Source organism: Myotis brandtii, unplaced genomic scaffold (assembly GCF_000412655.1).
Source record: "Myotis brandtii unplaced genomic scaffold, ASM41265v1 scaffold439, whole genome shotgun sequence".
NCBI classification, from domain to species: Eukaryota; Metazoa; Chordata; class Mammalia; order Chiroptera; family Vespertilionidae; genus Myotis; species Myotis brandtii.
The window spans coordinates 359,361-370,497 of NW_005366783.1; the positions used below are offsets into that span (position 1 = coordinate 359,361).

Consider the following 11,137-nt stretch of genomic DNA (forward strand, 5'->3'; position numbering starts at 1 on the left):
AGCACTTTGGATAACAGAGAAAATAGAAAAAGGCCGTGAGGAAAGGCAGGGACACTTCCTTATGCGACCTGAAGGGGGCGCTGACACCACTGCCAAGTTCTGACCCCCGGGGCGGGTAGAACAGGGTGCGGGCTTGGCTGGTCCGCCTGGACTTCACAGCACAGACAGAAGGGGGTGTGCGCACGGGAACGAGATAAGAGGCCTGCTGGGGGGGGGGGGGGCATAAGGCGGGGCGGGTAGAACAGGGTGCGGGCTTGGCGGGTCCGCCTGGACTTCACAGCACAGACCGAAGGGGGTGTGTGCATGGGAACGAGATAAGAGGCCTGCTGGGGGCGGGTGCATATAAAGAAAATATGGGAGAACCTCTTCCTTCTTAGTCTCTAGGGCAGCGGTTCTCAACCTGTGGGTCCCGACCCCTTTGGGGGTCGAACGGCCCTTTCACAGGGGTCGCCTAAGACCATCGGAAAACACATCTATAATTACAGATTGTTTTTGTGATGAATTACTATGCTTTAATTACATTCAATTTGTCACCAGAAATTGGGGGTCACCACAGCATGAGGAACTGTATGAAAGGGTCTCGACGTGAGGAAGGTTGAGAACCGCTGCTCTAGGTCATGGAAAACACAGAAGAAAGAAATATCAAAGTGAAGCTGGTCATTGCTACTCTGTTACAGAAGCAGACAACGGAGGCCAGAAGACAAAAGAAACAAACAGACTTCATCCTTCTCTGCTCCCTAAATGAGACCGAAGTCGCTACCCCCAGGGACAGGCCGTCCTGCTACAAGGTGTGTGGCCACCGCTCCTGCCCATGCAGCTGGCGGACAGGGAGGTGAGGTCAGTCCCGCGGAAGCCGCGTGGGCCAGACGCGGTTTCTCCCCGTGAGGTAACTCGGAGGCAGCCGGAGGCAGACGTCCTCACAACTAAAGAGAAAAGGTGGGAAGTCTTTAACTGTAAGGAGTGCCCGGCTTAGTGGCTTCAAAAATCACCTCGCCCGGCCGGTGTGGCTCAATGACCCAGGAGGTCAGGGTTCGACTCCCGGTCAGGGTTTCGGGCTCCATCCCCAGTGGGGGGGGGTGCAGGAGGCAGCTGATCCGTGATTCTCATCATTGACGCTCTCTCACTCCCCCTCTTTTCCTCTCTGAAATCAATAAAAATATTGTTGAAAACATACACGCACACACAAACCTCACTTTAAAAAAATCACCCACCTTTTCACTGTGAGACTGAATACAGGTGAGCTATGAAGCCGTTTCGCCTGGAGATGAGACAGAGACACCGACCGCTGAGGGAGGCCACCGCTACGGCGTCCTTTTAATGTTGATGGAAACGGTTGCTACTAAAAGCAGTTGGTTTCCAGGATCTACAGCTCAGAAGAAACGCACCCCCAAAAGCTGACGGCTGCCAATGGCGGACCCGCTAATTCTCAAGGCGGCTACTCGTAGACATTGAGGATCGTTGTTCTCATTCCTGCTCAGTTTCAAAGTTCCAAACCCGTTCCCCCCCCCCCCCCCACGAGGCTTCTAATTTTTAGGGCAGGATCGTGCAGAATCAAGGCTTTTCATCGTATTAGGTGGCAGATAAAGAATCCATGAGGCCGGAATAATGTCCCGTTTTGTCCAGCTGTGAAGTTACCCTGAAACTTAATAGAAAGCAAGAAGCAACGGTGACTCAGGAAAACGGTGCGGCCCTGGCCAGTGTGGCTCCGCTGGTTGGGGCGTCATCCCGCGCACTGACGGGTCTCGGGTTCGATCCCAGTCAAGGGCACGTACCTGGGTTTGCAGGTTGGAGGCAACCAATTGACGTGTCTCTCTCACATTCAATGTTTCTCTCTCTCTCTCTCCCCCCTCCCCCGCCCTTCCACTCTCTCTAAAAAGCAATGGGAAAATATCCTTGGGTGAGGACTAAAAAAGAAAGTTGTCTCAAAATTCTTCATCTGATCATTTGTGTTTAAAAACCCATTTAGAGGTTTTCTTCCAGTTTCTTGGAATTATGAATCTCGCCTTTTTTGCAGGCTGTGACGACAGTCACTAGAGAACTTTTTTTTTACATTGTTTTTTAAAATTGTTTAAAGTATGACAATATCTCCTTTTACCCCGACTGCCCCCCCCCAGAACAACTTTTATACAAACTGTTTATAAATGAAAATGCTCCTACACACTTTGTACCGAAACCTGAAATGACGTTTACCGGCTTCGGCCGCTTGCTTTCTAGTCGCATATATTCTTGTCGCCCGTCTCGGTTGTGCTGTAGGGCAAAAACGGTGCGTGTAGAAGACAAAAATACTAAAAATCCACTCGGGGGACACACTCTTCACGTGAAATCAGAATTAATTTTGTTCATTTCACAAGGACGTTATCACTGATGCTCAGTTCTGTGATTTTAGGATTTTTATTAAGCAGACCCTCGCCCAGTCTCTACAAAGGACAACCAAGCCAGTCGTCTGAAAACCGCGCAGTTTCCGATCCAGAGGAGCTCTCGTCCCATGAACACGTGATGTGCGGTGGGGCTCACCTCAGTCGTATGGGGTGGGCGTCAGGTGACAAAAGATTTATTTTTTTTTCTCGACAATTTCTACGTGGACTTGTAGAATTTATTTGCCTCTGACTTGGTGGGAAGGCGGCGTGTCTGCCCGGCGTCCGGGCTCAGGCCCGTGGGAGGGACCTCAGGTGAGCTGGCCGACGGGACCCCCGTGGGAAGAGGTCCCAGATGATTCCCCGCGTCGTCGACAAGCAGGTGTCCGTTTCCCGGTCGGAGTCGCAGGCCTGCCTTCCCTGTCCCTCCCAGGGTGGCCACGGGCCCACGGGGAGTTCACGTCCACTTGGGAAAGGGGCTGGGAATAGATTCCCTTCGCCGCCGCCCGTGGCTGCGGGAAGACGGTTCTTGGGAAGCACATCGGGGTGAATGCTTTTAACGTCCCGATTAAACAAACCACCGATCGGACTGCCCTCACTCACGAGAAGGCCGTCCGGTGCGGGAGACGCTGCCCGCACACCGGGGGCCCCTTCTCTTCTCGCGTCCACGTTTCACGGTATCCTCCTCCTTTTTCACAAGCGGCTGCAACAGTGGCTGCTTCTAGGGACATTTACTTATGTTTTTAGCTGAAACGGTAACTATTCCTGTCATGACTGCTTTTATTTAAGACCAGCCTTGACTCACAATTGTACCACGTTATTTCATTCTAACTTTGGTGCGATGATGACTCCCCTCCCTCCCTCTCCATGCGACCTCAGGCCTCTGAGAGGCGGGGAAAACTACGAGTAACATCCCAGCATTTAGAGTCACATTGGAGCATTCAGGGTCGTTTTGTTACCACGGTGATGAGGTGCCATGGGAACGTAACTCTCCATCAAGCAGCCGATGGCAAAACCGGCTTCACTGTGTCATGTCACCACAGGGCCACCCTGTCCACAGCCACGCTCAGCGAGGGCTTGCTGTACGTCTGCGGTTCCTACGGGCTCAGCTCTGCTTTCTGTCCCCACGAAGGGAAATGATCGCCCTGTCGCCTAAGGAATCTTCCATCCAAAACCAGCCCAAAGGCTTGGCTATAAAGAGGAACCCGCATGAACCCCACAGAGAACAGCAAAGGGCCCCGCACGGGCTCCCCTGTGAGGAGGAACAAAACACTTTATATATTAATCTGGAAAAATACCGTAATTCATCCCCCCCCCCCCCCCCCACCCCGCCCAGCCCCGGCTCATATTTAAAAAATTTCTGTTTTCAATTTCTTTTCCCTGTGCTATCTACCCCGGAACAAAGATCCACACGGCATTTTCCGTACGTGCCGTGTAATCACACCCAGGACTCAGACTCTGCGGCCCTGTCTCCTTGGTAACGGGCACCGATGTGACAACAAGAGTCCCTCACGGTTCAGAGACCAGAGGTTCTGACCGCCACACTTTTCTCTGTTCTTCAGGAGCCGAGATGGAGTAACTGTCAACCGGAGGAAACTTCCAGTAACTTTATCACAAACGTCGGCGGGAAGAGGACAATCTTTCGAGGTAAAAATGGGGGAAGAGACTGAGGACAGACCAGTGGGAAAGGCAGCCCTGGATTCCATCTACCGGACGCGCTGCCCGCGTCCTGTGGGACCAGAGCCTTGGCAACATGTGTCAATCAATCGTTAGTGACAGGACATCAGGCGGGATATGCAAGTGTACGTCATCCTGCAGTGAAGACCTGGGGGCGGGGGGGGGGGGGGGAAAACCTTTTCCTCATCGGAGAATAAAAAACTGCCCATGCGCCTTGGCCACGTATCTCGCTGAGCCTCTTGGGAGCAGGAAGACAAAAATAACTCTCTCGTGTTTATCAAAGGCGTAACAAGTCCGTCACCCTTCTGTTGTCGCTGCTGAAAGAATCTGGTCAAGCTGCGAAGCGGAGAAAGATCTCTCGGGCCATCCGAACCGTTTCAGGGAGCAAAGTGTCTTCGTGGTTCTGCTCAACGACCGGCTGGCCCTGCAGAGGGAGCCACGGACGCCCACCCCGTCACGGCCCTTCCCCGGCTCCCGTGCCGGCGTCTGGTTACGTGACACGCCGTCTGCGCCCGAAGCCAGAGCCCTCCTTCCTCTGACGTTAGAAACCACCCGAGAAACCCTAGAGCGTCCGAGCTACAAAATAGATACATAGTTATTCTCGTTTCAAAGACATGTATTCCCAGTCCCCACGTTTCCGGAGGCGGCCTCACCGGGCGGCGCCCAGGTGCACCAGCGCCAGGACGGTGGTGTAGCTGTGGAACAGGTCCTCGTCCCGCACCTCGCTGCAGCGCCGCAGCACGAAGTTCCCCGTGACGATGCGGTCACACCCGATCTCGCCGTTGCCGAAGAAGCCGAACAGGGGCACGCCAGGGAAGGGGATGCCGGTGGCCTTGAGGCGCTGCATGGTGGCCTCCAAGGCCTTCTCGTCGCTGACGTCCTCGCTGAGCAGCACCTTGGTGCTCTGCACGAGCTGGCCGCTCACCGACAGCCCGACCACGCCGGTGCCATCGACATCCAGGGGGCACCTGGGGAACGCAAGCAGAACGGGCCGCTGAGCACGAGACGACACGGAACGTGCCACGTGTTCGCAGGAAAGATCAGCCCGGCCCGCGTGGCTCCGTGGTCGAGCGCCCACCTATGAACCGGGAGGTCACGGCTCGATCCCCAGTGTGGGGCGTGCAGGAGGCAGCCGGGAAGTGGTTCTCTCTCATCATTGATGTTTCTATCTCTCTCTTCCTCTCCCTTCCTCTCTGAAATCAATAAAAATATATTTTAAAAAAGTAGTATATATTTTTTAAAACAAGTACAAAAGGGCAAATGTACCTCCACCAAGATTCCTGAAACCACTCCAAGTGTGTAGGAGGGGACCCTGACCTTTCTCGCTGCCTTAACAGTCACCTTGCCCTTCTGTCCCTGCACACAGTGATCTCGTAAGTGCAGCTTTTTGGTATTATTTACATCTTTGGTGTCTTTTCCCCCCGAATATTCAGCTGTAAATATTCAATCATGGAGGGCGTTTTTAGCTTTATTCATTTATTTTTTAATATATTTTTTTATTGGTTTCAGAGAGGAAGGGGGAGAGAGAGAGAGAGAGAGAGACATCAATGATGAGAGAGAATCATGGATTGGCTGCCTCCTGCATGCCCCACACTGGGGATGTGCCCACAACCCAGGTACATGCCCTTGACCGGAATCGAACCCGGGACCCTTCAGTCTGCAGGCTGACGCTCTATCCACTGAGCCACACCAGTTAGGGCCATTTTTAGCTTTATGTTGCTGGGTCCATAAAGTTTCCTCTCCCTTCCTTGCTGTATTTTTTTTTTTCCCAAGAGGACCCCTGCTGTCTGCTGTGTTGTGTTCATACAGCGTGTCTGACAATAAAGCCGGAGGAAAAAATAAAATAAAAAACAAACCAAAAAGACCCGCGGTAACAAAACCCCTGGGACGCGCCCCGTCGCGCGGGGAAAGCGGCAGCGCGTCGGACGTACGTGTCAGAGGTCAGCGACACCAGGTTGTCCACCTGGCCCCCGGCCACCACGACGTTCGTGTCGCTGAAGGTGCGGACCACGCGCTGCAGGTAGCTGCTGGCCCCCACCTTGCAGCAGTTGTAGCCGAACACCAGCACCACACGGAGCTCGGGGTTGTCCAGGAGGCCTGTGGGGAGGAAGGGCACGTGAGAGACGCCTGCAGACGGGACGGCACCGTCACTCGAAGGAAACTCCGTTTTCCTCGCTTTGAGTGACATGCTCTCCGAGTTACTAGTATATACAAGTGGGTGCAGGCGGGGAAGCCGTCGAATCTCCCGACTGTTACAAACTATAACACGACTCAATATCTGGGCAACAATTTTCCCATTAAAAAATCTAAGACCCGCCTTAACCGGTGTGGCTCAGTGGATAGAGCGCCAGCCCGTGGACTGAAGGGTCCCGGGTTCGATTCCGGTCAAGGGTCACATGCCCGGGTTGTGGGCTTGATCCCCAGTGTGGGGCGTGCAGGAGGCAGCCGATCCATGATTCCATTGACGTTTCTCTCTCCCTTCCTCTCTGACATCAATAAAAATATATTAGAAAATAAAACAAAAACTAAATGGCGGAAGAGAAGGGGGACAGAGAAACATTGACGTGAGAGAGATGCATCGATTGGCTGCCTCCCAAACACCTCATCACAACCAGGGCTGGTAACTGAGTCTGCAGCCGAGGTAGGTGCCCTTGACAGAAATCGAACCCGAGACCCTTTAGTCCTCAGACCGAGGCTCTATCCATCGAGCCACACTGGCCAGGGCTCCTTTCCTCTTCTGATTAGCAAACCATTCACAGATGTTCCCCTTGGCAGCTGCACAATCTTTTACCCCCACGGGGTTCAGAGCCATTTCCAATAACGGAGGCTCATCTCCACGGGCGGCTGGCACGCACACGCCGGGGGTCACCACTGAATAGTTTCTATGCCAACAGCGATTTTTTTTTAACCAGTTAGTGCCGATCGATCGATTCATTTGCAGATGTAGATAAAAGGCCTCACTTCGCTGAGTAGCTAGCGTGTCGCTTCATACGCTTTCGCACAAGAGCTGAGATGCTAAGCCCGTTCTCTAACGCCTCGCAGTGGCCTCTTGGGACCCGCCTGCTTCGGCCACGCGTCCTCTGGTTGATGCGTCCTCGCTCGACAGTCTGCCTGAACCCACACTTTTTCCTTCTTTTCTAAACATATTTTTATTGATTTCAGACAGGAAGGGAGAGGGAGAGAGAGAAACATCCACGATGGGAGAGAATCATGGACCGGCTGCCTCCTGCACGCCCCACACTGGGGATCAAGCCCACAACCCGGGCATGTGACCTGACTGGGAATTGAACTGTGACCTCCTGGTTCCTAGGTCGACGCTCAACCACTGAGCCACACCGGCCGGGCTGAACTCACTTTTTCTAAAACTCAGAATGCACCGCACCAGCCTCGTTCATGGCTAGTCCGACTCGCCCTCACCTCCGGGGCCTGCGCTTCATTCGGACCCTCCCAGAATCCACCACCGAGACGGGGAACGGACCGTCACGACAGCGACTTACCGGCTTCAGTGAAGCGACGTCTTTCTAGCGATAAATTCTTTGGATTCTTGACAAAACGAAAGGGTTGTATTTTTATTCCTTCCACCTGAGGGAACAGCAGGGCAAACCCAGACTCTCCGATCTCTATCTCCTGAGGCCGACTGCTCCCGGGGCCCATGGGCGTCACTAGGAGAAAAGGGAAGCAGCTTCGTCCACAGAGTCAGTAAAAACGGGGGATTCATTCCGTCACCGCGAACGTGGCCAGCCCCACCCGGATCACCAGCCAGCAGGCTCACAGGCCACTACCCGAGAACGTGTTCAGCTCTGACATTCTTAGAGGTACAGAGTTGTGATGTCTGCGATTCCCTTGCAAATAAAAGCCTAATATGGTAAGTGTCCGACCATTTGTTCGACCACTTGCTATGACACACACTGACCACCAGGGGGCAGACGCTCCAACTGGTAGGTTAGCTTGCTGCTGGGGTCCAGGCAATTGGGACTGGGCGAGATGGGCCGGACACGCCCTGGAGCCCTCCCGAGGTCCCTTCCCAGCCTCTAAAATATCTCTTCTAATTAATTTCCTATCAATGTGCATGAATCCGTGCACCGGGCCTCTAGTGTGTTTATAAGCAGAGACAGAACAAGCTAGTGTTGCAACGTTCCTTTAGATGGTGAATCTAGATGGAGAGAGGGGGGCGGGGTGTATCGTACTATGATTCTTCCAACTCTTCTATAGGTTGGAAGTTTTTCTAAATGAAAAGTTGTGTCTGGGGTGGAGGGGAATGAATACTTCTTCACAGCAATTCCGCTTTAAAAAATGTATCCTGGGCTAAAATATTTGACCATTACGTAAAGTATACATACACACACACACACACACACACACACACTCACAGAAATACTTCTATGCTTTAAAAAATGTATCCTGGGCTAAAATATTTGATCATTACGTAAAGTATACACACACACACACACACACACACACACACACACTCACAGAAATACTTCTATCAGAGAGTTTTTAGTAACAAATAAGAAAGAAAAACTGAAATGCTCTACACTGGCATTAAGATTAAAAGTTACGTTATATATTAAAGATTGTTTTTCTTGAAATATTTTTTAAAAGAGGTTACATTATATAATGAAATGTAGCCATTCAGAATGACAGACATCCTAACTGACATGGACATATGTTTGTAAATACGTTGTGAATTTTAAAGGTGGGGGTTAGGGACAAAACTGTATCTCTTGCAAAATTCATATGAAGTCCTAACCTCCAGTGGGACTGTATACGGAGAGAAGGCCTTAAAGAGGAAAGTAAGGTTACAGGAGATCCTAAGGGTAAGGCCCTAATTAAAAACAGGACCAGTGCCAGGCCGGTGTGGCTCAGTGGTTGAGCGTCGACCTATGAACCAGGAGTTCACAGTTCGATTCCCAGTCAGGGCACAGGCCCGGGTTGCAGGCTCAATCCCCAGTGTGGGGCGTGCAGGAGGCAGCCGACTCATCGTTGACATTTCTCTCTCTCTCTCTCTCTCTCTCTCTCTAGCTTCCTCTCTGAAATCAATAAAAACATAGCTTAAAAAAAAAGAAGAAAGAGCCCTGGCCGGTTTGGCTCAGTGGATAGATCACTGGCCTGAGGACTGAAGGGTCCTGGGTTCAATTCTGGTCAGGGCACATGCCCGGGTTGAGGGCTCGATCCCCAGTGTGGGGCGTGCAGGAGGCAGCTGATCCATGATTCCCTCTCATCATTGATGTCTCTCTCACCCCCTCTCCCTCTGAAATCATAAAAATATATTAAAAAAAAAAAAAAAGAAGACAGACATGCAGTACAGCTGGTTTGTACACACAGCCCTGAGATGTGCCATATGAGCCACCTTCTATGTATCTTGGGCTTTAAGCTACAAGGAGCCCCCCCAGGACAGGACCCGCAGGAATTCGAGGTGGAGGCCGCCCAGGGGGCACCGCTCTCACCGACGATCCCCGGGGCCACGACCCCCAGGACCTGGCACTGTCTCGGGAACAGCTTCTCCAGGGCCACGGCGGTCTCCATCGTCGCTCTCTTCCTGGCTGCACAACAAGGAGCAAAGGTCACAGCTGATGGTGCCAAGGGAAAGAAAGGCCGACACCGGATAAAGCTGAAGCCATTTCACACCAGAACGCGGTGTAAGGAAGTCTCAAAACGTTGATAAAGCCCGGCCGGCGTGGCTCCATGGCTTAACGCCGACCTAGGAACCAGGAGGTCAGGGTTCGATTCCAGTCCACGGCACGTGCCCGGGTTGTGGGCTCGATCCCCCAGTGTGGGGCGAGCAGGAGGCAGCTGATCCGTGATTCTCTCTCATCACTGATGTTTCTCTCTCTCCCTCCCTCTCCCTTCCTCTCTGAAATCAATAAAAAGCCCTGGCTGGTGTTGCTCAGTGGATAGAGCATCGGCCTGTGGACTGTAGGGTCCCAGGTTCGATTCCGATCAAGGGCACATGCCTGGGTTGCGGGCTCGAACCCTAGTGGGGGGCATGCAGGAGGCAGCCAGTCAATGATTCTCTCTCATCATTGATGTTTCTGTCTCTCTCCCTCTCCTTTCCTCTCTGAAATCAATAAATATATTTTTTAAATATATATATATATTTAAAAAAAAACAATTAAAATGCTGATGAAAACACATGTGTTTCTGGGTGGGGCCTGTTTTATATTTTAACTCCAAACTGACGTTTAGCATCACCAGTTTGCCCACATACAGCTTTTGCTCCAAAGACGTTAAACTTTGCAGCAGTAGCAGCTGGATTGTAGATGTGCTACTGTACCTTTCTGCTCAGCACAGACGCTGCACACACAGGCCCCTGCATTCCAAGGGCAGGTAATCCACAGCCCAGGCTAACGGGGGCCTCAAGGTGCCCCTCCTGGGACACAGGCTACTGCCTCTCGCTGTGAGCGAAGGTCGCACTGCATCTATCCATACCTTTGGTAAATGGCTCCCCATCATCTAACACCATGAAAGGCTTGAATCATAAAATCTCCCTCCATAAAATCAACAAACAACAAGTGCTGGAGAGGATGCGGAGAAAAGGGAACCCTCGTGCACTGCTGGTGGGAATGCAGACTGGGGCAGCCACTGTGGAGAACAGTATGGAGTTTCCTCTAATGGTTAAAAACGGAACTCGCACTGGACCCAGTGATGCCACTTCTAGGAATATATCCCAAGAAACCAGAAACACCAATCAGAAAGGATATATGCACCCCTATGTTCACAGCAGCACAATTCACCATAGCTAAGATTTGGAAACAGCTTAAGTGCCCATCAGCAGATGAGTAGATTAAAAAACTGGTCCATCTACACAATGATATACTACGCTGCTGTAAAAAAGAAGGAATTCTTACCATTTGCAACAGCTTGGATGGAACTGGAGAGCATTGTGCTTAAGTGAAATAAGCCAGTTGTAGAAAGATAAATACCACAGGATCTCACTCATATGTGGGATATAATGATCAACAGAATTTGATGAACAAGAATAGATCCAGAGACAAATGGTATTGGGGCGGGGGGGGCGGTTAGAGAGCAACCAAAGGGCTTGTATGCATGCAAATTAGCAGAACCAATGGACACAGACACTGGGGCGGTGGGGGCTTGCCCGTGGC

At 51.9% G+C, this 11,137-nt stretch overlaps 1 protein-coding gene across 1 annotated transcript in view; it reads right to left on the reverse strand.

The window, feature by feature from the left end:
- Positions 1-2,379: 2,379 nt before the first annotated feature.
- FBXO22 (F-box protein 22) overlaps positions 2,380-11,137 on the reverse strand; it is a 9,789-nt gene continuing 1,031 nt past the window's right edge. Inside the window, exons 2-5 of the mRNA XM_014546246.1 lie at positions 9,479-9,574; positions 7,529-7,693; positions 5,963-6,128; positions 2,380-4,999 (exon numbers count right to left, since the gene is read on the reverse strand). Of these exons, the coding sequence (XP_014401732.1) occupies positions 4,681-4,999; positions 5,963-6,128; positions 7,529-7,693; positions 9,479-9,574 (746 nt within the window). The 3' untranslated portion in view covers positions 2,380-4,680. The remainder of the gene's footprint in view (positions 5,000-5,962; positions 6,129-7,528; positions 7,694-9,478; positions 9,575-11,137) is intronic.